At 56.1% G+C, this 26610-nt stretch overlaps 1 protein-coding gene across 1 annotated transcript in view; it reads left to right on the top strand.

Annotated features, from left to right (window-relative positions):
- The window catches only part of VAC14 (VAC14 component of PIKFYVE complex), a 98811-nt gene that overhangs the window by 48963 nt on the left and 23238 nt on the right, over positions 1-26610 (top strand). Inside the window, exon 14 of the mRNA XM_044255772.1 lies at positions 11302-11434. Within this exon, the coding sequence (XP_044111707.1) occupies positions 11302-11434 (133 nt within the window). The remainder of the gene's footprint in view (positions 1-11301; positions 11435-26610) is intronic.

Raw genomic sequence — 26610 nt, 5'->3', positions numbered from 1 at the left:
AACAGGATGTTTCTGGGCAGTCCTTGGACTTGAAGGTGGCCATGGTGTTCCTGGGGCTCGCCCCTCGGGGTCCTTCCAAATGGCAGGAGGCTCTCCTCCCTAGGCCAGTGCAACTCCCAACTCCTCCCTCCCAGGCAGACGTCAGTTCCCTCCAGGGACATGATCCTCGGAAATGCCAAGGATGCAAGTTGATAGGAAAGTCCCAGCAAATCTTGGGTGTTTGCCTGGGGTATGTCTTTGTCTCCTGAGTGGTTCTTGACATCCAGTTACAAGGTCCTAGATGGCTCCTCCTTTGATGCCGAAGCCAAAAGTCAAAAAGATTGAGGACCTTGCAGCGGCAGCTTCCGTCCTGCCACTCTAGCCGACTGCGCCCCCGGAGGCACTCTGGTACCCTGCTCTGAGAACACCTGCTCAGCGGAGCCCCCGGGGCCCTGCTGGCCTGGCCGTACCCCAGGGCTGCTAGGCCAAGTCACAGAAGGCCAGTGCACTAAAGACATCTCCCTGGTGACTTGTGAAGTCAGGGGCTCCCCCGGCTCCTGCAGTGGGGTGTCACATAAGACCCCAGGCTTCAGGCCACTGCTGCTGCACGTGCTGTGCCTGCAACTGGTCCCAAGTATCCAGCTGTTTCTGCCTGAAGCAAGGAAAGGGGCTCTGGTGGCAGCACAGTTTCCTTCTCCTGTTTCCCCAGGATGCAGCGGCTTCCTTGCCCAGGAGCCCAGTTTCCTCAGGCAGTCAGAGGCCATGCTTGGGAGGCGCCCACATCCTGACCCTGGGACACTCGGGGAGGTCCCCACCCTCTGTCCCGCAGCCCGGGAGTCCGTTCTCCATCCTGTGTCCCACGTCAGCGCTCGGCACCCCTAAGTCCCTGGGACAGATGGCAAGAATGCCAGAGGTTGAGTGTGGGCAGCAAGGCATGGCGTGGGGGTGGGGTCTCGGTGGGAGGCGAGGGGCTGAGGGTGAGAAGTGACTGCAAGAGGGGCAGAGCGAGGAGAAGGCATCCTGTGGGTCGGAGTCAGCCCTCAGATCTCCCTCCACAGGAAGCAGTTGGCCGGAAGGAATCTCCTCTCCTCCTCAGGGTGAGGGAGGCCAAACCTGAGGCAGCGCAGCCTCGGGCAGGGGAAGGACACTTCTGTCTCAGTCTCCGGGACTCCCAGATCTGTCCCTCTACCTCTAAGGTGTTTTTCCTCTTTCTCTGGGCACCAAGTAGCTGATGACTTCTTAAAGTGCTTACTCATGAGCAGAAGGATGTGCTGGCAGATGACTCAGGGCCCAGGTCTGCTGGAGTGGGCGGGGCATGTGCCCCGGGGAGGCCCAGACCTGGGAGCTCCAGGAGCCCCCCCTTTCAGCCGCTGGGGAGCAGGAGCTGGGGGGAGTCTCAGACAGCTAGGTGCTCGGAACCCTGGCGCCTGGCCCTGCCCAGGTGGGTAGGCTGCTGACGGGGCTGAGGTGGTGAAAATTTGCCCCAGCTCACCAGGGCTGTCGGACTGGCTCACATCAGCCAGGGACTCACCCTGAATTCATAGAAAAACAACCAAGTGTGCCAGATGGAAGAAATTCCATCCTGGAAAGAACACTAAGGAAGTGCCTACAGTCAGTATCACTTCTTGCCTCAAGGATCCACAGTGCACTGTGGGCCACCACGTGCACTCAGCCTGAGACTCACATGTTCCCTGCAGAGAGTGTGGGAACCACACGTGCGTGCCCGTCCGCAGCTGGCACCAGATTTTTTAAGTGGGTCCATGATTTCAAAAGGTCAAGTTCAAACCAGTAAAGAGAAGAGCACAGGAAACCAGAGCTGGGCCCCATCCCCTCTCCTGCTTCAGCCGCCTTGGGGAAGGCACTGGCCAGGCACCAAGGACGTGGGGGGTGGCTGTTTGGGTCAGAAAGCACGCAGGAAGTGTACAGTCATTCATCTGTGGGCTGCTCCTTCACCCAGGGCTTCTCAGGCATGCAAGAGGGTCATTCTTTCTGTTTCCATCCGGGCATGCACGTGGACAGAGGCTACAAGGCCAGCCCCTCTTCCTGTTTGGATCTGGCTTTCCTCTGGCTCTCTAGGGCACCGCTCTGCTGTGCTATGGCCTTTTAGGATAGAGAGCCCCCACCCCTGCTGTGAAGGGTCTTTCTGGAAAGCCAGGGAGGCAGGGAGTGGAGCAAAGATGAAATCCTTGCGTTTGCAAGGAGCTCAGTGGCCCAGCCTGCTTGCTCTCTGGGTCTGTAAACTCAAATAGTGCAGGTTTAGTGCGAGGGCTGGGGCAGCATCACCACCTGGGAAGCTGCCTCAGGGCCTTAAAGGCACCTTGGCTGCAGTCCCTGGGGCCTGCAGAGTTGCCTGCAGGGGGCGTTCCTCCCACCCGGCTTTGTGCAGACAGCGCCCCCTCCAGGGCAGAGCGTGTGAGCAGAGCTGATGGTCTTGCTTCTCCCACCACCACTTGGTTGCTGACCTTCACAGAGCCCCAGGCCGGGAAGAGGCTCACCTCGGGGGCATCAGGAGGGGGCTACCTGGGTGGGCAGCCCTGAGGGAAGCCCGAGTCCTGCTGTCTCCTAATTGCGATTTGGTGAAATGAAATGGAAACAACCTCTTGGGTCTCCTCTGGGTGGGCAGCTTTCTCTGCCCGTCTCCACTCAGGGACGCCGGCTGAGGACCCCTGCGCTCTGAGGAGAGGGGGTGATGACCCCCCCTTCAAGCCAGAGGCTCAGCAGAAGTAGGAGGCTTCCGGAATCAGTCCCTTATTTGAGACATGCTGGGCCCTCCTGGGCCCTGGATGTTCCTGCTGTAGGACAGGGAGCGGCCTTGGCCAGGCGCCACGGCAGTGTGGCTGTCTGAGGTCAGAGGTCAGCCCAGGACTGATGTTTGCCCCCAAAACCCGGTCTTCCCTTTCCTTTCCTTCCAGCCAAGCAGGCGCGTTCTTAATGGAATAACTGCTTACATCATTGAGCCCTGTGGGGTTCTCTGGTCAAAGGTGGAGTTTGACCCCGGCTCTAAAAATGGGCAGAGATGAAATGTTCTGATTCCATTTCGTTCCTTATCATCCTGGCTGGTGTGGCCAATACAAACAATTTCTAGAAGAAACCCAAGAAGCCATCCCTGGGCATTGTTCCCAGTGACTGTAATACATTAAGCTTGTTAGGACTGGACTCTGTCGTCCAGAGTGTCACCTCACGGAAATTCGCTGTGGGTTAGCCCCTCAACTCCTCACGACAACTATGAGAGAAAGCACTGTTGTCATTCTTAGCTGGGAGAGGAAGGTTGTGTAGTAGGTGTTGGTGCTGACCCAGGAGCCCAGCCTGGGAGTCTCCTGTCTTCACCCCGACGCTTAGAGGAGAAAAGCACTTGGCCAGCCCTGGAAACTTCTACCACCCAAGGAGGGGAGCAGAGCAGTGGTGGCCAGGCCAGCAGTCCATGCTTCTCCTGTGGGGCGGTGGGCCACGGCCCCAGCCTGGCCTATCTCTGGAGGGTAGCCCTCCTCTGCACAGTGACTTCAGGGGCCCCCTTCTGGCCTCAGTGGCCTCAGCAACTCATGCCTCCTGCCTCCACTTCCTCCAGCCGCACCAGACGAGTTCCCAGCCCCAAAAGCCTTCTCTGTTGCTCTTGGAGCCTTAAAAGGCCTCCTTCCTACATACTCTTCCAGATGGCTTGGGTGCCAGGGTCAGAAGGCTCTAAGTTTTACTCATCTCTGAAGCCCATAGTTGTGCGCCCAGGAGGGGTTAGTACCTTTCAGAGTCATTAACATGCTGGAAGGAGGGGATGCCAGACCCAGCCGCCCCCTCACCAGTGCCATATCGAACATTCCCTAGCACCACTGCGCAGGTCTTTGCTTGTCGCCAGGTGGACAGCCTAGCCCTCTGCAACACAGGCTCGGTCTCAGAGATGGCCCCCAGGCCCCTTCCTCCTGTGTCTCTCCAGTGCCGCCCTTGCCCCCGCCCCCAGCAGCAGTCTTTCCTGGCACCGCCCCTCTCTACTGCTCTGTCAGCTGGAAATTCCTCCAGGGCCCTGCCGTGGCCCATTAGCTTAACTCTTCCTCTGAAGCAGGCAGCTGGAAAGCCCCCCAGATGTGGGTCACTGCCCAGGGCCGAGGACTCCCCCGCCTCAGCTGGGCCGGCTCACAGCAAAGATGGTAACTGCCCCTTAGATCGAGTCCCAAGGGTGCTGTTGTCACAACCGTCTTTGCCACCCTTTTATCCATGTGGCCTTGGGGCCTGGGCCCTCCGATTCAGAGGCTCCACGCCTCGCGAGACCCTGCTGCTTGGAGTCCGAGGCCTTTTCTTCCAGCCCCTTGATCCCATAAGGGAAGCTGCCCCTTCCCCACCTGCGTCCCTGGGTTCCGTGCCAGCCTCCCAGTCATGCAGCCCCCGCCCCGGAGGAATCCCCGTGCCAGGCACTGTGCTAGGCTCTTTACCCCCGCAGAGTTCCCAGACAGGAAGTAGCCCCAGAGAGGTTGTCACTTCCTCAAGCCTGCCCTGACAGTCGGCCACAGGGCCTGGATCTGCCCCGGCCCCCCGGCCTTTCCTCCCCACGCTCTGGGCGGCGGGGTCCAGATGCCCCCCGCCACGGGGGAGGGGACGGGCGAGAGGGCAGGGAGCCAGCAGGGACCCCGCCGGCTTTGGGCCAGGCCATGAAGGCTTTTGCATCTGGTTTTGTTGAACTGTAAGTCGTTTTGCCTATTGAGGCCAGAGCTATTTTTATCCTGACATGTGAGGCTCCTTCGCGTCATAGCCACAAAACTCAATCTAAAGCATCCCAGGGAAGGCTGTTTGTGAGGCGCTGTGCGGATCCTCATGTCGCCACATCAGGTTTCACTTAGCACCATCTGCACGGCTGGCTCCCTGGCCGCCCACCCCACCAGCCTGGGTTTGTACTCCCGGCGCTCCCGACAGCATCTGTCTGCCCCTCGGCCAGCCAGCAGTCACGGGCACTTCCTGCCAGAGCCGCTTGTCCAGACTTCCCCAGCGAGGAGTGCCAGGTGGGCGGCATTCAGCTCAGGGGCCGGTCCCCAGCGGGGTCGGGGAATGGAGACCCCGCGCTCCCGGGCCCCCTGAGGAGCGTGCCTCTCCGGAGACCCAAGGCCCGCTTGTCCCCAGCCGCCTTGCTGGGCCCCAGCCAGAACAGCTGGCACCCCGTCTTTAGCGGGCCCGCAAGGCTGTCGTCAGCAGTGCCGCCGAGCGAAAGCCTCCCGGCCCTGGCGGCCCCGCAGCTCCTCGGGGCACAGAGTTGGGGCGCCTGCCGGGAGCTGGGCGCTGGGCTCCTGTCCAGGCTCTGCCTCTTCCTAAAGGACCAGCAGCACCTGGCCCAGGGCCCCAACCTGTGGGAGAGCCCAGTAGAGGTGGCTTTTGTGGGAGAGAAGAGGCTGGTTGCCCGCCCGGCTGTGGAGGCTGAGCCAGAGGCGGGGAGAGGTACTGTGCGCTGCTGCCGGGCAGACTGGGTTCGGCCCAGAGAGGCCCGTCATTCCTTGTAGTAACACTTCCCGGCATGAGTCTGCCGTCTCTCCGCCCCACCACCTCCTCCCTCGCCTGCAGCCCTGATTCTCGCAGGTTCTGTCTCAAGCCAGCTGGGCCTGAGGGGCTGGTTCCTCAGAAAAGTGGCTGATGAGCCAGTGGGAAATGGAGGCTGGAGAGACCAAGGAGGCCCTCACCCTGTCCATGGGGAGCCCCAAGGGGACCCTGTCCTCAACCAACCCACCCAGGAAGGGTTTCCTGCCCTTGCCCAGACCTGCCCTTTCGACACAGTTGGGCCGGGATTGCAGGGAGCTTTCCAGGCTCCTCCTCCAGAGAGCCCGTTCTGGCGGCTGGGACAGCCTGAGGGACAAAGGTCCCTGCCCAGCAGCTGCAAGCCCCGGCAGCTCCCGGACACTCCCATCAGCCGGGTCTGGCTCTCAGGCAGGCGCCCGGCACCCACTCGGTTTGCACCCAGCCTCCTGCTCTCCGTAGAGTCTTTTCACGGGAAGGCTGAGCTATGGAAGCTTTCCCAGCAGCCACCGCACCGTGAGAACGGGAGTCATCCGCCGGGGCTTCTCCCAGATGTCTCTCTGCTCCTCTCCCTCCTGCTAGGGGGCCTCGACTCCGGGGCTGCCATACGGGCCTGGTCGTTGAGCCTTAATCATGTGGCCCGGAGGGGGCTATGACTAAGACCAGAATGTGTTCAGAGCAGCCCCAAGCCTTCTCTCCTACCATCTCAGGCCAGCTGTCAGCCGAGGGGCGGGCAGATCTCCCGCCCAAATGTGGGGCAGGGGCTGGGGACAGTCACAGGTGATCCCATCTTCTCACAGCCTGCCTGCCTCCCAGCAGAGCCCTGGGACACCGTCCCAGATCTGAAGTCTCCGCTCAAGAGACTTTCCAGACTGTCCCGCAGCCCTCGGTCGTGTATTCCAAGAGGGGGAGACGGGCACAGTCTGCCCCTTGCTGTGCCCCGGGTTCTGGCGTGTTTGCTAATAGCAGCAGCCCCCGTTCACTGAGCATGGACTGTGCGGCAGGCCCCGGGCCCGGTGCATCACGTGTTTTGTCTCATTTAAAGGGTCTCTTACTGGGTGTGCCTGGCTGGCTCAGTCTCTTGATCTAGTGAGTTCAGGCCTGACCTTGGGCTTAAAGATTACTTAATTTAAAAAAAAAAAAAAATTCTTTGAATGGAAGGAAAGGGGTTCTTATTGGCCCCACCTTACAAATGAAGAAACTGAGGGTTGGGGGAGAAACTTGCCCAGAGTTGGACAGCTAGTAAGAGGCAGACATCTGATCTCAACCGGGACTCCAAAACCTTACTCTAGAACAGCGCGCTCGATGTTTCTGCCTGCCCGCGATACCCAGCTCCTTGGGAATGGAGACCATAGCCCCACATTGTGGAAGATTTCTTTATGGTCACTCCCTATTTGGGTCCCTTTGTCTCTTGGAATATGTTGGAACCTAAATGACCCTGAGCCTGGAAATGATGTAGGTTGGGGTTGCACATACAGAAGCAAAAAGGGGACAGGGACACAGGAGCCCTCACAGATGAGCATGGAGAAGGTTCCAGCTCACACACGCAGCCGGCGTTGGGGGTGTGCGGCCAGGCCACCGCGGGGGCAGTGCGGGGATGGGGAGGAGGGGCTCTGGCAGCTGCATCTGCAGCCACCTCTTCAGAGATCGGCCCCAGCTGGGCCCGGGGTAATTCGATCTGTAAGAATGTGACACTTGATTCTGCAAACAGTCCCTCTGGGCCAGGGAGCAGAGACTGTTTGCCATTCCAGAGTCACTCAGGACCTCCCAGGCCAGGCTGTTCTGGGCAGGGACCCAGAACAACGAACTGCAAACATCAAGAAGTTCAATGAGGTCTGCCCTCGTACTGGGCTTCTTACTCAAGGCTTGCCCCTTGCACACAGTTCACAGGGGCTGTCCAGGAGGCTCTCCGGAGAAAGGATAATAGTTTGAAGGTATGGCTCCTAGTAAGGAATCCTCACAGAGTAATTCACAGCTGGGGAAAAAAAAACAGAAAGGCACCCCTTCCCGTTCCCAGTCACACCGTGCAAGGACATCAGGGAAGTCTGAATTGAGCAAAAAAGACAGCTCCTGAAAGGAGGGTTTTACTGCTTCTTCTGGCCACTGGCATCTTGTGAAGTCAGCCCGTGGGCCTCTGTAGGCCTTGCTTCTGGTCCTGTGGATAGTTCCGTACATTCGTGTTGTGTGCGGGGGCTGATGCTTCTGGGACCCAATAGACCCTCACAGGCAAGCTTGGTTCCCTATTCTACACACAGGTGTGTGGCCATCCTCTCCCTGGTCTGGGCGGGAAGTCAGGACTTCAGGGCCAGAGAGAGACCAGCCTGGCGCATAATGGCCCACATGTCTCTGCTGGCACCGTGCTTGCCCTGGTGTCCTCCCTGAGTTCCCAGAGGGCTGCAGCCAGGTGCTTCCTCCGCAGCTTCTGCCAGTGCCACTGTCTCTCTGTCCTCTGTCTTGGCAGGGCCTTCATTCCAGTCTTCTGCCCCTTGTTTAGGAACATACCGCCCACTAACCTGCTAACCCCAAACTGCACCAACACCAGCACCCAAGTGATGGGCAACACGGCGGAGCTGTTGAAACCAGCTGCGTGGACGCCGAGATCACCCCTCGTCAGCTCTGTGACTTCGGATAGTCCTCAGTCTAATTCACAGCTTCTCTACCTGTAGAATGAGAAGAGTATTAGCCCATATTTTCGAGGATTATTTTGAGATTTAATCAGATGCTATGTGTGAAGACTTTAGACTCGCATAGCACGTAATAAGTCTCTGGTAAATGGTAGCTCTTGGTTGCCTATTAAGATACCATGTTGGGGTGGGCAGCTGGGTGGCTCAGTGGGTTAAGCCTCTGCCTTCGGCTCGGGTAGTGATCTCAGGGTCCTGGAATCGAGTCCCGCATTGGGCTCCTTGCTCAGCGGGGAGCCTGCTTCCCCCTTCTCTCTGCCTGCCTCTCTGCCTACTCATGATCTCTCTTTCTCTCTCTGTCAAATAAATAAATAAAATCTTAAAAAAAAGAAAGAAAGAAAGATACCATGTTGGGGAGATACTGGTCAAAGGGTACAAACTTCCAGTTAGAGTTTAATAAGTTCTGGTCATCTAACATACAAAACCATGATGATAGCTAATATTACTATAGTATATACTTGAAAGTTGTTGAGACAGTTGATGGTAAATGTTCTCACAAAAAAAAAAAAAAAAGGTACTTATGTGCAATGAGGAAGGTATTGGCTGACTCCAGAGCGCTGTGGTGTCTGTTTTCTGCAATGTGTCCAGGTATGAAATCCACACATTGTACACCTTGAACTTATATAATGGTATAGGCAATGCTATCTCAATAAAGCTAGAAAAAATACAATGTGAAAAAGCATCAGGACAGCTGGCTGGCTTAGTTGGAAGAGCTTGTGACTCTTAATCTCAGGGTCATGAGTTTGAGCCCCACATTGTGGATAGAGATTACTTAAATAAATAAACTCCAAAAAAACTTCTTGAAAAAAAGCACCTATAAAGTAAAAAGAAAGAAGATATCATGTTATACTAAGACAGTTAGGTATCCATCCACATGCAAAAGAATTTGGACATCTTTCTCACACCATATACAAAAAATAAAATAGATGAGAGACCTAAGTATAAGAGCTATATTTTTTTAAAAAACAGTTCTTAGGAGGCGTGTCAGAAAATTTTTATGACCTTGGAATAGGTAATACTTTCTAGATATGGCACCAAAAGCACAAGCAACCAAAAAAATTTATAAATTGGACTTCATCAGAATTTAAAATCCTGTGCTTCAAAGAACACCATGGAGGACATTAGAAGGAAAAAAAAATGGAGGAAAATATCTGCAAATCATACATTTGGTAAGGGACATGTATCTAGAACTCTTACAACTCTGCAATAAAAAGACAACCCAGTTTTAAAATGGGCAAAGGACTTGTATAGACATTTCTCCAAAGATCTGCAAGAACCAGTAAGCCCATAAAAAGATGCTCAGTGTCATTAGTCATCAGGAAAATGGAAATCAAACCCGCAGTGAGATACTTCCCATCCATGAGGATGGCTCTAATCAAAAGACAGGTAATAACAAGTGTTGGCAAGAATGTGAGAAAATTGGAATCTCACACTCCACTGGTGGGAATGTAAAATGATCTAGCCCTTATGGAAAACGGTCTGGCAGTTCCTTAAAAGTTACATACAGAGTAACCACGTAATTCAGAAATTCCACTCCTGGGTATACAACCAAAAGAAATGAAAACATGTTTACACAAAAATTTACGCATGAATATTCACAGCAGCATTATCCTTTTTTTTTTTTTAATTAAGTAAGCTCTGTGCCCAATGAGGGGCTCAAACTCATGACCCCAAGATCAAGAGTCACATGCTCTACCGACCGAGGCAGCCGGGGCTCCACATCATTATTCTTAATAGCCAAAAAGTGGGAACAACCAAATATCCAGCAACTGATGAATGGATAAAATATGGTATATCCATACAATGAAGAATTATCCAACCACAAAAATGAATACAAAGTGGATACGTACCACAGTGTGGATGAACCTTGAAAACACTCCGAGTCAAAGAAGCTGCCTGCTGTGTGATTCCGTTAGTACAAAATTTCCCGAAGAGGCAAATCCAGAGACAGAAAGTAGATTAATGATTGCCAGGAGCCGGAGGAGGGGAGGATGGGGAGTGGCAGCTAATGGGTACAGGGTTTCTTTTTGGGTGATGTTTTGGAATTCGTGGTGATCGATGCACGATTTTATGACTATACTGTCGTAAAATACACTGAAGTGTACACTTTAAAAGGGTGAACTTCATGATACGTGAATTTTATCTCAAGCTGTTGTGTGTGCGTTTTGTGCCCTGTTAGTGCCTTGGGCAGAGGGAGTGAAGATTCCTACCATCCTTAACACCTTCCCAACAGTGCTGTTGAGGTCAGCATGGGTGGCAAAGAAAAAACAAAGTTCGCATGGGGTGTATGAATGTACTACATGGGGATCAGCCAGGCATTCCATCAGCCCTTCTGTCATCCCCTCCATGACCGATACCTTGCGGAGGGGACCCGCGGTGGGATGGGACTCTGGGGGGATTGGACCTGGCCCTCGGAGTATTTTCAGCTAGGATGCTTATCCGGGGGCTACTCCGAATGTGCTTCTGGTTCTCAAGCCAACTCTGGATTTGGGATTTTTTTTTTTTTTTAAGATTTTATTTACTTACTTGACAGACAGAGATCACAAATAGGCAGAGAGGCAGGCAGAGAGAGAGGGGGAAGCAGGCCCCCTGCTGAGCAGAGAGCCCCACTCGGGGGCTTGATGCCAGGACCCTGAGATCATGACCTGAGCCAAAGGCAGAGGCTTAACCCACTGAGCCACCCAGGCGCGCCAAGGAGCATGTGTTTTGTTGACTGTGGAGGTCGTATGCCTGTTTTACCCCTTTCTTCTTTTCGATTTCTCACCTGTCCTTAACCAGCCAAAATGAAGTCCAGGTGTATTTTATTTATTGGGATGATAGGTCCAGGTGTGTCTATAAAAATTTCCCAGCATGTAGCAGTGGGGCTCCGAGATAGGAGGTGTTTGCTAAGTCACTGGGGGCTGGCTGGAGAGGGGGACCCGTGAGTGGGTGTTTGTACAGTAAGCAGTTGTATTTGTTCTCATGTACTTGTATAGTCCTTGCTTTCCTGCCGTCGACCCGAGGCTCTGGATTGAAGGTTTTCCCTCACCTCGCTCTGCACACAGCTGCACCCCCCAACACACCCCCTTTCTGGAATTTGCGACGGCATATGTTCCATGGGGGTCCCCCCATGCTGTGGGCCGTACAGTAACTCTTGGCTCTGTCCCTTTCTTTGCAGGTACCAAAGGCTTGGAATGTTCTCCTTCCACCCCCACCATGAACTCCTACTTTTATAAGTTCATGATCAACCTTCTCAAGAGGTTCAGCAGTGAACGCAAGCTCCTGGAGGCCAGAGGCGCCTTCATCATCAGGTCAGACTCGGCGCGCGTTCTCTTCCTCACAGCCACGTTTTCTCACTGTGCGCCGCGCCAGGGCTGAGCTGCCAGCAGCCGTTTTCTCCTCCACTTCTCTCCCTTCCTTTTCCTTTGCGTTTACTCTTAAAGAAGCAGAGGCGCCCCCAGCTTCACATCGGGCCTGCTGGTGCTGCCAACCCGGGACAGGTGCATGTCGCCATTTCTTGAACGAACGAATTACTTTTCCACTTGTCGAGACACTGTTTTCCCTGGAGGTTAAAGGTCCTGTCCGTGTGTCCTTGTTGGAGTCTTTGGCAAAGAAAGTAGGTGAGCTGGAGGGAACACGAAAAGGGGCTCAGGTGCCCAGCTGCCCGCACAGCGTTTGGCCAGGGTTGGTGGCAGCAGTCGCTCTAGCGGAGCTGGGATCTCGAGTCGTGTGAGCCTGGCCTTGGCCAGTCCCAGGGCCCCGGCCACTCTCAGCCTCTAGAACTCCCACCACCAGCAACATGGCCAGCTCTGGCCCTTTGCCGCTGCCTCAGCTCCAAGTAGCCAGGTCACAGAAGAGTGTGACCTTAAAGTCATCAAAATCTAGATGGGGCAAAGATTTCTCCAGGCTCCCCCACAAAGCCAAGGAGAGAAGTTTTCTGGAATAGTCTGAGTAGCTTTCAGTGCTCTGCAGCAGTAGCTTCCTGTCGGTCACCAGGGCCCTCACCCTGACCCATGAAATAAGCACCTCTGGGGGGGACGGGGTTCTAGAGCCATCCAGGGTGCTGGGGGAGCTGACTAGACAGTGTTGCGTGCAGTCGGGAAGGCTCCTGAGGCTCTCTGTGGAGTCTGGGGATTGGAGGATTGTTGGCAGAGGGTCCAGCCTGTACGGAGTCTTCAAGTCAGCAAAGAACACGGAGCATTCATTCTTGTGTGATCCACAGGGCAAGCGGGAGAGGGGCCCAGCCTTGCTGGCCACACCGGGGTTGGAGGCCTCTCCCCGAGGCCAGAGGGAGCCACTGAGGGGCTTGGGTGGGGGGACGGTGTGACCAGATTTGTGTTTTTAAAGATTCCTGTGCTGCTGAGGAGAAGGGGTGGATGGAGACAGCAAGGCGGACGTGTGGGAGACCAGTGGGGGGCTGTTGTCCAAGTGGGAGATGGTGGCTGCTTGGGAGGGGGATGGGAAGAAGCGGCACCATTCTGTAATTTGTAAGATGTATCATTGATTAGTGACTGATTACGTGAGGGCCTGAGGGGACAGGCTGTTGGGAGTGACACCAGGACTCTGGCTGGTGGTGGTAGTCCCTGTGATGGGAGCTCTGGAGGGAGCAGGGTCCCACGTTTGAGTTGGAATTGCTTTGGTAACCTCAAAGGAGAGATGATGAATGAAGCAGGTTGCTCCCCGTGACTCTGAGAAGAGGGACCTGTGCCCAAGAGAGAAAAGTGGAAATGGATAGCATAGTCCTTCATTCATTCTCTCACTCACTCATTCATTCAGCAGATGGTATTACTGAGTACTGACTCTGCCAAGTACTGCTCCAGATGGTTCTGTCCTCGCGGAGCTTGCTTTCTTAGGGAAGAAGAACGGTCAGTGGTAAGGAGGGGCAGAGGAGGTAGGGAAGGGGCCTGAGGCCGAGCCCCAGGGAGCTCCAGTGTGTAGTGGTCGAGGAGAAAGAGAAGCCAGGAAAGGAAGCTGAGAAGAAGGCCCTGAGAGGTGGGAAGAAGCAAAAGGAGGTGGCAGGAGGCAGCGAGGGGAGGTGAGACCCACAAGCTTCTGCCGGGAGCCATGCCAGGAGCCTGCCCCGCCATGATGTGAGCCAAGGGAGGGAAACGGAGAGAGCAGGCCCTTCCCTCTTCATCCAGAGCTGCCTGCCAAGGCCCTTGCTTGAGGACTGGGGGTAGAGTTGAGGGCATGGGGTCAGAGGACCGAGCTGCAGGAGGGGACAGGCCCGCCTGGCCAGAAGGCCAAAGCAGGACTACGAAGTTTCTGCCCATCGGGGGGAGGGGCTTCTGATGGTCCAGACCACCAAAGGTGTGTCCCTGTGGTGGTGGGAGGCTGTCACGGCCCTCTTGCTCTTCTGAGGTCATGGAGAGCAGGGTTTCGCAGGCTCGGTGCTGTTGGCGTTGGGGCTGGACGGTCCCTGGTGGTCCGGCCCGTCCTGTGTGCTGTGGGCTGTGGAGCGGCACCCGCCCTCCCAGCTGGAACATCAGAAATGCTCCCAGACAGGCCCACAAGCCCCCGGGAGCAGAATCCTCCCAGGTGAGAGCCCCACAGTTACACAGGGACAGACGCGGATTCTCACCCCACTCGGCCAGAAGGGGAGGACTTCCCGTTTTACTTCACATCAGGTTGGACAGTCCGTGGGATTGAAGTGACATTAGAAGTGGTTCAGGAGACCCCCCCACTGGGAGAGCGACAGTCTGTCCCCACATGAGTGACAGTGTATTTTACGTGGTTTTCCGTACTGCAGACATGTCCATTCACTTGATGAGCTCCCCCTTGCCTGGAAGCCTTTCAGGCACCAGTGAAGAGAGAGGCCTTTGAAGAAGGCATTTGTAACTAGTTCCCCTCCAGAGAACCTGACTCTTGGGTTTTCCATCCTCTAGCAGCCTCCCTTGTCCCATCAGGGGCTCGGAGAGAGCGAGCTCAGAGCAGTCAGCAGAATGCCAGGCTGCACCAAGCAGAAGTGTGGGCAGCAAGGGCCCGCGTCGGTGTCCCCCCCCCACCTGTTCAGGGACCCTGGGCTCCCTGAAGCTGGGGACCCAGCGGCCACTGCATATTCCCATTTACAGCCTCGGGGTAGTGAGGCTTTACTTGCTTTGTCTAGTGTCTTCCTAGCCTCCTGGGCGGACGGGCATCCTCATTTTGTAGAGGGAAATGAGACGAAGCCCCGTGCCTGCCAGGCTTGGTGGGAGCTGAGCTGCAGACCCTCGCGCTCTGCTAATTCCGCACCCACCGTTCATCGCCTCCGTGAGAGAGTACAGCGGCCGGGCGCCTTGCGAGGCTCTGCGCAGCCTGTGACCCCGGGCCCTGGCGTAGGAACCCGGTGGGCCCCTCCCCCTTGTCCCTCCTGCTCCTTGGCGCCATTTGTCCAGCCTCCCATCCCCCCCCACCGCAAGAAGCAGCACCAGCACCTGCTTCCCCTGTGCAGCGCGGGCCCTGTGGGCCCACCGCCACTGACCAGCCTGGGTCACTGTCCCCGCCAGCCAGTCTAGGCTCTTGGGGGGGCACAAAGCACAGCATCAGACGTGGAGGAGGTCTTGAAGACACGGGCTCTCTGCCTTCCTGTGATCAGACGGGGGAGTGAGTCCCCTCAGCCGAGTTTGCTGGGGAGCGGCCGTTGGGAGCGTCAGCCTGCCGGGCTGCTTCTCATTTCATTTCCTTCTTTTTTGCTGACAGCTTTAAAGAAAAGCATAGTAGTGTTCCGTGCAGACTGCTGAGATGAAGCCACAGGCCTGATAAGAAACAGAGTGATTTAACCCTCTCCTTCAGGTGTTAAACCAGTGAAAAGCCGTCATTTCTACAGTAGTGTGTTTAGCCCGGGGAGCAGGAGGGCTTGCCGTCTAGAGGACAAGAGCAGCCAGAGTTGCTGAAGACAAACATCTGGTGGGCGTCTTGGCGTTGAGGAAGATGCTTGATTTCCCTCAGGACCCTGGAGGGTTTCCTCTCCCCCACACAGCTTTCCCAGGCTGCACCTCTGTTGTGGGGGGTGGGAGTGGGGCCTCCAAACTCCCCCCAGGCTCCTGGGCGGGTCAGACCTCCTCTGTGTCCATATGGCCTTGTTATCTTATGGACATAACAGTTTAGCTGCGTAGTGAACTCGGGGAGGCCCGTGGCTGCAAAGCCTCATCTCGGCTAGACTTGCTGAGGTGCGCTGTGGGCCCAGGCCCTCCTCTCAGCTGCGGGCGTCGAAGCGGAGCCCACAACTGAGGAAGGGGACATGGGGGAGGGGTGCCAGACGTGGGCATCCCGCAGCCCTCCCCATGCCTCTCCCCCTTCCCTGGACTCCACCAGCATGGGGCCCATGGGCCCCCCCCAGGTCCTCGGGATCCGGATTAAGATTGCAATTACTGGAGTCCAGGAGACTTGGGTTCAAATCCCAGTTCTTCCAGTTTTGGGTCACGTGACCTGAGCTGCGGTGGTGCCAGCCTTTGGTTTTGCAGAGAGGGCTGCATAAGACAGTGCGCGCCGTCACTCTCAGCACAGGCTGGTGAAGGGGAGCTCTTGTTCCGCCTCGTGACATGGCCTTAGCCTCCCAGGGTGCTCTGTGAAGACGGGAAAGCAGACTCCAGAGAGGGCGAAGTAATTAAGGCTTCTGTGCCGAGAGCTGGCCGTGGTGCGCCAGGCCTGCGGCCCCAGCACCTCAGACACCCACCAGCGGCCCGGCCCCGGCCCCATTAAAACAACTCTGCCCCGAGTAGGTGTTGGTGTACATTTCCCTCCTCCGGCCTCTTCCCACCCTCCATGCCAATGCGGCAGAACAAGCGCGGGGCTGTTTTCCCATGAACCGGGCCACTTATACTCAGTAGAAAGGGAGAGGAGGGAGAAAACGCAGCTTCTTTGATAAACTGATAGGAACTGCAGCGTGATCCGACAGCTGTGATCCTTACAAGGCCTGCTTCTGTGCTGGGAAGTGAGCGAGTCTTGGGACACCCCACTCCGCCCGCCAAGATGGCCCTCTGGCCAGCCGTCCTTTGGCTTAACCCACTGTGCTTCCCCCACCCCCTCCTCCCTGCTGCCTCGCAGAGAGGACTTGCCAGAGAATGCTTTCTTTTTAACGAGTGCCTGCTGTGAACTCAAAGGCTCCAACCCCAGCCAGCCCCACCGATGGTGGATGAGGTCCTGAGCACCCTTCCCAGGGACACGGGTGCCCCTAAGATGAGAGCATTTGAAGAGCCTGGGTTGGGGGCCCAAGTGGGAGAGCAGGAGGCAGTCCTGCGTCTTCTTCCATGAGTCCTGCACCCAGAGGAGCCCTGAGATAAAGCTTCTGGTTCATTTTGGTCCTCCTCTCAAGACTCTGATAGACACGGGCATGGCAGCCTCTCCAGTTCAGCAAATGCTTGCAGTCCCTGTGATGTACGCCTCCTGATCCCGCCCCGCCCCCCACCCACCCCCGCGTTTGCCCTGGGCTTGGTGGGGAGTGAGGGAGATTGATCGGCCGCTGACATGGGTGGTAGGGCCAGAGGCCTAGGAAGCCACTGGAAACTGGACTTGTTTTTAATTGGATCTCAGGCAGGGCCTTGAGAAGCATCTGTCTTTCTTGCTGTAACTGAGGAATTCCACTTTGCTGTCCTTGTATGGTCACCCATGAGACAGGCTGTCATCCAGGGCCACATCACCACTGTGGCCAGGGCAGCCCACACCGGCTGACCCTCCCCACCCCGCTCCCCTTCTCACTCTGTGTCCTCCCAGACCTTCCCAGCGCCCGGAGCTCACTGACATTGGTTACCTCCCCTACAGTTTTCAGAGGCGCCACTTGTGCCAGGGGGCCTTAGCCAGGCGCCCCTACCCAAAGCCCACGGTGCTGATGCTAATGCAGGATGAATCCAAGTAACGTGGCAAGACCCAGATCCCTGGTTCGAACGGTGTTTTAGGCTAGCACACCTTGCCTCTGGCCCCCAGCCCGCAGGAGAGAGCTTCTAAGAGGCCCTCCTTGCTTTCTTTCACTCTCCCCTTTAATGGGGTGCATTCATTTGCTCCAAATAAAAATAAATTGCCTTGACGAACATGTGCCAGCCAGAGGCTGTCTGCTAGAAGGGACCCAGAATGCAGGTGGGGTTTGAGATTTTATTTGTCTGAAGCCATACTGGTGGGGTCCTCAGCTGAGGGGAAGGAGACAGGACCTGAACTGGGGTAGAGGAATTCTTCCAAGGAATTTCTTACTTTCCTCTCAGAAGGATCTGTTCTTGCTGACTTGAAGTAAGTCTGCCTGACTCCTGTGTGCATCTTCTGGAAGTTTCCATGGTCATTCTTTCCCCAGAGACCAGGGGCCTGGGGTGCTTTTGTTGAGATGCAGGTGCTTGGGTCTGGGTTGCTTTGGTTGAGATGCAGGTCAGCAAAGGGAGTGTGTGGCAGAAGCTCTTTGGCTCTTGGCTTTGATCTAACTGGAAGCAGCACTGAGAGTCCGTGACTGGCGGGGAGGCACGATCTGACACGCCAGACAAGACTGAGAAAGGAGTCCGCCCTCAAAAGTGAAACACGAATATGTCCTTGGGGAGGGCAAAATTCAGGCAGCCCAGAGAGCCCGGCCTGGTCTATTTCCACTGTCTCCTAACCCATGGAAAGGTGCCACCTCCCAGCACCTCACAGAACCATCTGTGACCGGGGAGGGCTTGGGACCTGGAAGCAGGCTAGTGGCTTTGCTCTGCCTCCTCCAGGCAGTCTCCAGGGTCCCACTGTCTCTCCCTCTCTCTCTCTCTCTCTCTCTCTCTCTCTCACACACACACACACACACACACACACACACACGGGTACTCCCTGTAAGAAGGGCGTATTTTCTTCTGGAAAACGGGAACCACATGTGGTGGGCCCTGTCAGGCAAGGCTGGGATTAATTAGGTCCTACGACAGGGGACAGAGGAAGTGCTGGCCAGAGGGAGCCCTGCACGGTGTGTGCTGAGTCTGAGGCGCTTCAGAGGAAAGCTTCTCCATGTTTCAAGGGTTCTAGTGGATCCCTGTGACAGGGGACTGGAAGAAGGCCAAGGGTCCACTCCCTTTAGCAGAGCTCATGGGAGGTTAGAGGTCACAGATGAACTTGGTGGGAGGCCATGTGACCCGAGAAGCCCCTGTGGACAGGGTGAGGGTTCAGGAGGGACTGGCGGGAAAAGTGTCTCGGTGCCCCTGCACGGCATGCTTTGGACCCCCAGCACGCGGGTGCTGGCACCTGCTCTGTTCTTCCCAGCCTCAGCTTAAAAGCACTTTCTGGTAGTCGCCGCACCTACAAAACATCAGCTCCCCAGCCCATGGCTCAGGCAGCCTGCAGGGCTGGGGGTGACTGTCACGAGCCGTTGCCAGTGGCTGAGAACTTGATAATGAATTTCCTTCTGAAGCTTGAGAGCTTTCCCGGATGGAATCGGCAGTACTGTCTGGATCTGTTTATACTTTACCTAAGGATGCCAGGAAACCAACAAAGTTTTGACCTTGGTAAGTCAGATAGCTTAGTTAATTAGCACGTAGCTGACGGCTATCATAAGGTAGCATCTTGACAAAGTAGTGGCAGGAATTGGCCGCTAGAAGTCGTTTCCATCCTCCTGCCGCCTTGAGGTAGGGCTGCATCAGAGTCAGGACAGACGAAAGGGTGTCCTTGCTTTTAAAGGTGCCTCTGAACTCCTTCTGGAACAGCAGTTACAGAGTGAATCCCATTCACCCATCGTAGAATGTTTCTTAGGAAGCGCTTTCTTTTATCCTGGTATCATTTCAGCTTAGGTTTTTGGGGCCTCTGTGTGGGTTCTCCCCTTTCTCCCCACAAGTGGTTTCCTTTAGCAGGAGCCATGAAAACACACACACGCACTCACACACCCTGCCGCCCCCCCCACCCCCAACACACATAGACCCTGCCCCTGTCTTCTGAAAAATGTAGAGAAGGTCTCTATCGTGTGCAGTTTGTGAAAGTCTGCCTAGAACAGCTGCTCCTTCCACAGAGGAGGGTTCCTGTCTCAGCCTGCATGGTGGTTCCGTCTCCAAGGACTCTCACCTGGGAGAAACTTGGCGCTGAATTGAGCCTCCAAAGGCGAGCACAGGCCCACGAGGAGTACATATGGCCCTCGGGGAAGGGTGCTCTGTAACCCAGGCTGTGATGGCCCACCGACGCGGCCCTTGCGGTCCAAAGTGGAGAATGGCACTTCCTTTAAAAGTCGGCAGCTTCAACTCCCAGGAGCGCGCCCCCGCCCCCGCCCTCCATTCTGGGTCCTGCTCCACGCTCCATGGAGCTGCTGGGTAGCCGGTCAGAGACCCCAGAGCGGGGTGTCCTGGTTTCTTCCAGACTGGGGGGTGGAGGTCATTTGGGAAAACTGCGGTTTCCAGACTGGACTCTGCTTTTCCTCAGCCCTCACGGGAAGGAAGCTGTGCTCCCTCATGGTATCTCCCTTTCACCCAGGGGTGTTAACCCACAGGAAATGCCCACCAAGACCCTTCCTGATGTGGCCACTGACGCCTCTGCCAGGGCTGTCATCCCGCTAGCCTCCGCCTCCCATGCAGAAGTGAAATGCTGAGTAAATGTGCATGTCCTTTCCTGCCTGCCTTCTGGGCCCCGGCCTCCAGCCTGCTGCCCGTCCACTATCCTGGCCTACTTCCGGTCTATATTTAGATGACATAATCTCATTGGAACTGCTTGGTACTTGGACTGTGAGTGTCTTTCTGGGTCTAAATCTCTGTTTCTACTTGCTCAAGTGGATCTGCCTCACCCCCCCCCCACCCACCTTCTCCCAGATGATACGTTCTACCTTCCGGGTCACCGCAGTCGCTTGCACCGTCCACGGTAACCTCTCTCGCTGAAGCTGGGCTGGGATGGATTTCAGATGCACTCCAGAGTCTTCCTCATTTCTCTCCTGTCCCCTGCCGGGCGTCCCATGCTGTCTGTTCTGAGCCTTTCCTCTCTTTCCTCTCGGAGGCCGCTGTCCCATGCGCTTAGTGTCCATTTTCTGGGCCATGCACCCAGCTCCAGCCCTCACGCAGGATGGGTTTCCTGGCATGGAGACACCGGAGCCTCCTTGTCGTGCTCCGCCAGAGAGCTGCTGCCTTTGTCTGTAACGGCACACCTGTTTCTAGTTCATCCTCAGCCTCGTCGTCAGTGAACTTGTCCTCAGAGGGGCCCCTGTGCCCCAGTCTGCCACCTGAGTATCCAGCCCCTCCCCATGAAGGAAGAACGGCCCTTGTGTGGCTTCGAAGGAGCACGTGTCTCGGAAACCGCTCCGTCCCTAGTTCTCACTGGTTTTCTGCTCTTTCTGCTTGTTCTGCCGTCTCTGGCAAAACCCCCTTCCCTTCTTAACCAGTTCAGTGCCCAGATCTGTCTTCTTCCCTCTCTCGATCAGGGCAGTGTGGCAGCCTTACCTCCCTCCAAGCCTTGATGCCTGTGATGACTTTTTCAATGTAAATTTTCATTGAAAAACAACATACTGTCTCAACGTGCACAAATCATAGGTGTACTACCACTCAGTTAATTTTCACGAAATGTCTACACCTATGTAACCAGCACTCAGATCAAGAAGTACAGCATTTCTGGCACCCAGAGGTCCCTTTCATGTCTCCTCCTAGTTAGGACCCCTTTCTTCCTCCCCAGAGTAGCTACTATCCTGACTTCTAACACTACAGGTTTGTTTTACCTGGTTTTGAACTTGATATAAACTGAATCCCGCAGTTCGTACTTTGACAAAGTGGCTTCTTTTGATGCATTTTGTGTCTGTGAGAGTCGCCCTTGTTAGATGTGCAGTAGTTACGGGCGCCTGGGTGGCTCAGTGGGTTAAAGCCTCTGCCTTCAGCTCAGGTCATGTTTCCGGGGTCCTAGGATCAAGCCCCGAAGCGGGCTCTCTGCTCAGCGGGGAGCCTGCTTCATTCTCTCTCTCTCTCTCTCTGCCTGCCTCCCTGCCTACTTGTGATCTCTGTCAACTTAAAAAAAAAAAAAATCTTAGGAAAAAAAAAAAAAAAGATGTGCAGTAGTTCACACTTCTGGAGAGTGTTCAGGGTATGAAGATACCGGGATTCGTGTTCCCGTTCTGCTCCTGTCGGGGCCTTGGCTTACTTTCAGTCTGGCGCTGTTAACGTGAACGTACGGGTACATTCCTCTTAGACACATGTCTAAGAGTGGCTGGCTCAGAGCCCTACATGGTTTAGCTTTGGGAGATATTTCTGGGGTGGCTGCATCGGTGTCCACTCCCGTGGCCTGTCCGGGAGCTCCACAGCTCTCCCATCCTCACGAGCGCCTGGTGTCCTCAGTCTTGGCTTCTAGCCCTTCAGGTTGGTGTATGGCAATACCACTTGTGGTTTTAATTTGTGCTTCCCTGAAGACTAATGGAGAACTTCTCATCACTTACTGGCCTTTTGGATATCCTCTTCTGCGATGACCTTTTCAAGTTACTTCCCCATTGGGTTTTGGTGCTTATTTGTTAAAGTTCCACATATATTCTTTATGTATTCTGAATTCAAGTCTTTCTCAGGTGTACACCCTACAGTCCTCTTGCCCTACTCCGCAGCCTGCCTTATCGTTCTCTTGATAGTGCCTCCTTGTAAGTAGAAGTTACCGATCTTTAACGTCGCGCAGGTATCGGTTTTCCTTCACAGTTAGCGTTTATGTTTTGTGGTGGTTTTTCAGGGGATTAGGAGCTCCTAAAACGAACCATAAAGCTGCCTGTTTCTGGGTGACGTTTGTCCAGCATTCTCACCGAGCTGGAATATTACTTCACCTCCTACCCAAGGTATTAGTTCTTAGCTCTAGCCAGGGTCTTGGAGGGCACCTAGTCCGGCCAGCTGGTGCTTGTCAAAGCAAGGATATTGAGTCACCCTCCACCCTCCCAGCCAGCTGAACCCCAGCGGCTTCTGGTGCAGCCCGGCCGGCGGCGGTCTGCAGCCTGGGGTCGGGAACCTCACACCCAGCCGTATTGGTGGGCGCTCTGAGTGACAGGAGGCAGGAACCCGGTCACAGGTACCGCAGTGAGCAAGGGGCTTGACGAGCCTGTGTGACCAGACAGAGGCAGAAAGCAGCAAGATGCAGGAACTCGGCGTTTCCCGGCAGTGCGGTCTCTCTTCTCGGCCCTTGTTTGGGGTCAGCCTTGTTGTCTTGGTCTCTTTAAGGCTTGGAGATATGACCACCACGTCCCCGCAGGCTGTGCTCGGTGGCTCACACTGGGTCATGTGGGCCAGCGGCAGCCCGACCAGAACCCGCGTGGAGTGGGGAGCAACAGGTCCCAGAGGAAAGGGGCCACTGTGCCCACGAGAAAGGGAAGGATTTGCAGACCGGCAGCAGCCCCGGGGGCCCGCCGGCGTGTCTGCTCCCTGAGTGGTTGTTGTCTCACGTGGAAAGTGAAGATGCGGGTCGTTACTCTTGCCTTTGAATGCTCAGGAGGGTGTAATGACATAACAAGAAATGTTCTGAAGTGTGTCCGGCACCCGGTAGCTGTGACGGTGGTTGTGATAAGTGGCATCTGCGGTCTCTTCATGCTGTCCGAGCTCGGAACCCGGGCCTGGGTGGGTCGCCGGCAGCCCCCTGCCCAGCTGCTGGCTCACTCTGACACGGCCGCTCCCTCCGTGGTCTGGGGCTGGCCCTTCTGAGGAAGGGTGAGGGAGAAACCCACTGATCAAACCAGCACGTGACCCCGGGCGTCCTCTCTTCCTCTGCCCCTGACCTTGACCCTGCCCTGTTCAGGGCGGCCCAGTCAGGGCTCCTGACTGCGCGGGACAGAAAACCCGCTCTCGCTGTGTGTCAAGGGACAGGGCGGGAGTGTGCGGTCAGGGACAAGGATTGGCTCGTGTCCCCAGGACTTGGTCTCACCTCCCACCTCCGTAGCTGGCTCTTCTTCCTGCTCTGTCAGTGCCCCTGCGGGCAGGCCATCCACCCTGTGGCAGGACGGCGCTGCCTTCAGCTGCAGTGCTGGGCTTGGGGCTCACGGACCTGTCGCCATGGCCAGGGAAGCGCTGTGCCTTGGTGATCCGGAACCAGATTGTGGGTGCGCCCGCAGGTGCAGGGGGGAAGAACAGTTGTCCACAGGAACCAGCACCCCAGACAGCAGGTGGGGGAGGCAGCCCCAGCTGGTGTCCACGCTGTGGTTGAGGTCCATATGTGGCCTGAAGGGGGGCGTGAAGCGGGGCCCATGGTGGGGCGGCAGCAGGAGCCAAATCCCCCCTCCATCCAGGAAGGGGGGAGGGGTGGGGTTGTGTAGTGCCTGGTGACCCTCGACCCTCCCAGAGATTACCCCGAGGGCAGGCAGGGGAGCCTCCAGCTGATCCTTCTCTGTAGCTTCTTTCCTTTTTTGAACACTGCGCCCCGCCAGAGGCTGTAGGGGCCATGGCCTGCGTGGCTGGCTGTGGACTTGGAGGTTAGACACGGGATTGAAGAGAGACCAGGAGAGTCTCCCGTCTGGATTTTCGGCTCAGTTTGGAGTGGCCAGAAGAGACCTTACAGATCAACTGACTCTTTCACACAGGAGGAACCGAGGGTCTGACTTTTCCAGACTGTTTGCACGTGCTGCCTTCATGCCACAGCCTGGGCTAGGCTGACCCAAGCCGAAACAGCACAACTTGCAGACGGAGACTCGGATGGGCCTGGGGTGCTGTCCGTCGGGCAAGCTCGGCTAGCCCCACTGGGACTAAGGGTCAGACATGGACTCTCCACAAGGTCCTTTCCATGACTTCCTGGAGTTTGTGCGGTCTGCCGGGCCCCACGCCAGCGCTGCGCATGCACTAGATGGAGAACCCATCCCTCCCTGCACCGAGGGAGCAGTTTAGTGACATAGGCAGACAGGTGACAAGTGACCGATAAATGTGCGTCCTTGCTGTTGTGATCCGAGCTCTGGAGGAAACTGCAGAGGGGAAAGGGTTGTATGCGGTGGGGGGGCGGGGGGGGGTCCCTCAGGTTTGGGCTTTGTTAAGGGGAGGGTACCCCACAGCTTCAGGGGAGCCAGGAAACTGTGACCTGGATCCGATATTTTCTTGGAGCATAAAAGTGTGCCCTAGTTTTCCCTCTCCTCGGGCTCAGCTGAAGCTACGCCAAGAATTGGCTTTTAAAGGCTGCCTGAAATGCAGTCTGCAGCCAAAAATCTATAGAGCCAGTGCATTTGTGACCTTGTTGAAAATGCTTACTGAGGAAAATCAAGGGGGTAGGATTTGGGGATTTTTTTTTTTTCCTTTTTAAAATTTAAAAAACAAGTCCATTTGGCCCTCCTCTCCCCATCCCTTTCCCTCTTGGCACATTCCTGCCCCAGAATGCCTGAGTCCTCCAAGCCCCACTGAGCTCATCTCTTCCATTTGTCCACTCCTCCCCCATTCCCCAATCCCGCTCCATCCCCCCCCCCCATGCTTCAGGAATGAAAAATACCAAGTGGGTTAAAATAAGGAGCCTGGGTATAGCCCTGGAAATTAGGCCACAGCTGTCAGGCCAGGCGAGAGTCCTGTCTCTGAGAATGGAAATGCCTGGAGCAAGCACCCGGCCCCTCCCCGGTGAGGACCGATAAGAGGCTCTGCCCCAGTGCTGCCCCCGCCTTCCCAGGGGGCGGCCAGGAAATGCCATTTGTCATTGAGCGGACCTGTCTCAGTGCCCACTGGCGAGGACACCATGGTGGGCAGGGCTGGTCCCTGCCCTCCCAGGGACATTCACAAACATCAGGAGGTGATGGTTTGTGGTCTGGGGGAGCAGATGGGGTGGGGGGTAATGCCCAGCCCCAGATGGAGGGGTCCAGGGAAGCTTCAGGAAAGAGACACGAAAGAGAAGTAGGGACTGGGTGAGGGTTGGTGGGAGAAGAGGTTTCTCATGGAGCCAGCAGTCTGCTCAGAAGCCAGGGGGCCCATGCCCTGGCACCCCAGGGAGCTGGGAGTGCCCCCTGGGACCTCTGGCTGTCTCATGAGCAGCCCTGGGACACTTGGTGGACCACTGAAGGGCCTGAGCAGGTTCAAAAAGCTCTCTCTGCCTGCCGTGAGCATGCATAAGACCCTGAGAGGAGAAACCACTGGTAGGTGGCTGCCCCTAGAGTCTGCAGGATGGCACCAAGCTCCTGAAGAGACCCCCCATCTCCCCCAGCCAAGGAAGGACTGCAAGTCTGTGTGAGGCCACACTGAGGTGGATGGGCGCCCCACCTGCCCTGCCATGCTTCTAGAACATCCAGGGAACAGAAGGGAAGTGGGGCCCAGGGCTCAGAGGGTGCAGGAGGAGACTCGTACGTGCTCCTACCTTGTGACCTTACTAAGGTCTCTTGCCCGCCATTAGCCTCCCAAAACACCAAAGACTAGTTAAGGAGTGGCTCAGGAAGCTTACTTGACAAGGGATTGGGCTGCTACATCTTCCAGAAGATTCAGTGCTGCTGGGAGCAGCAGTTTGAGCAGATAATCTGGACTAAATTTAAAAACTTTCTCGGCACCCCAGATGTCCCCGCCCCAACTTGTTTGACTGCTTAGGGGACCTGCTTTCAGTCAGTTCAGGTGCCTGGGACTTCAGCCGGCTGGCTTTGTCCGGTCATTTCTCCTGAGAAGAATCAGCTTTTTTCTCCCTCCTCCTTTGAGCCCCTTTCCCAAAGGAGCCCCCCCTGCCCACCTATATCAGTGGCCTCTGGCCCAGACAGTTGGACAGTTTTCCTAGAGTGACCTCACTTCCTTCCTGCCCTGAAGCCCAAGCAGCCGCCCCCGGTCCCATCCCTTCTGCTTCTCCCAGCCCCCCGGTAACGTGGTAATTGGTTTTTTAGATCTTCAGCTGCGCACCCTGTCTGGGAGTATTTCCCGGTCCCCTGATCCTCCGCAGGAAGACCTGTGATCTTACTGCCGTGGGGACCCTGAGGGTTGGGGGCCGCGCAGCACCGGCTGCTCTGTCAGCTGCCCACCCCCGCAGTCCCTCTGCTCTCTCTCAGGCCAGGAGAGTCTGGAATAGCAGCAGTGCTGCCGCTTTCTGCCCCCGGTCCCCCACTGCTGCCCAAGGTCACACTCGTCCCAGGATGGGGCTCTGGGACTGGTGTGACCAAGCAGCTGCCCGGCGATATCTGCCCCCAGCTCGGCTCCCGGAATGAGTATCTGTCATTATGGTTCTCGGAAGGTCACAGATTTCGTTGCATTTTTGTGGTGTTGGGAGAAAATGTCAAGCTTCTCCACATGTTTAGTCTTCCCAAGCCAGCAGGATGGCAGGGCAGGGGGCAGGGACAGGGAAGCCTGGAGAGAGGAAGGCAGGATGGACAGACCCCAACAGGCTTGAGGCCCGAGGGGCATGAGGACAGGGACCAGGGGCCACAGCGCAGTCTAACCCACAGCTGTACCACTTCTCAGGAGCCGGGAGCCCTGGCATGACCTCCAGGGAGGACACCTCCCTGAGGTTGCATCATCTGAGTCTTCCTGCTCTGTCTGCACCCTGCCCCCAACAGTCTCCCAGTCCACGCGCTCCCTCAGCCTTCACTCGGCTCTGCCCTACCACTCCGAAGGGACATCTGGAAAGACAGCCCTTAGACCCTCTCTATTTCTACTAGAAGAAGGTGACTGTATGGGGCCCCAGTGACACTAGCAACAACAGCCCAGAGGGTGGCCTT

The sequence above is a fragment of the Neovison vison genome, chromosome 7 (genome assembly GCF_020171115.1).
Source record: "Neovison vison isolate M4711 chromosome 7, ASM_NN_V1, whole genome shotgun sequence".
Lineage (NCBI taxonomy): Eukaryota > Metazoa > Chordata > Mammalia > Carnivora > Mustelidae > Neogale > Neogale vison.
This window is presented reverse-complemented; position numbering and strand designations above follow the sequence as displayed.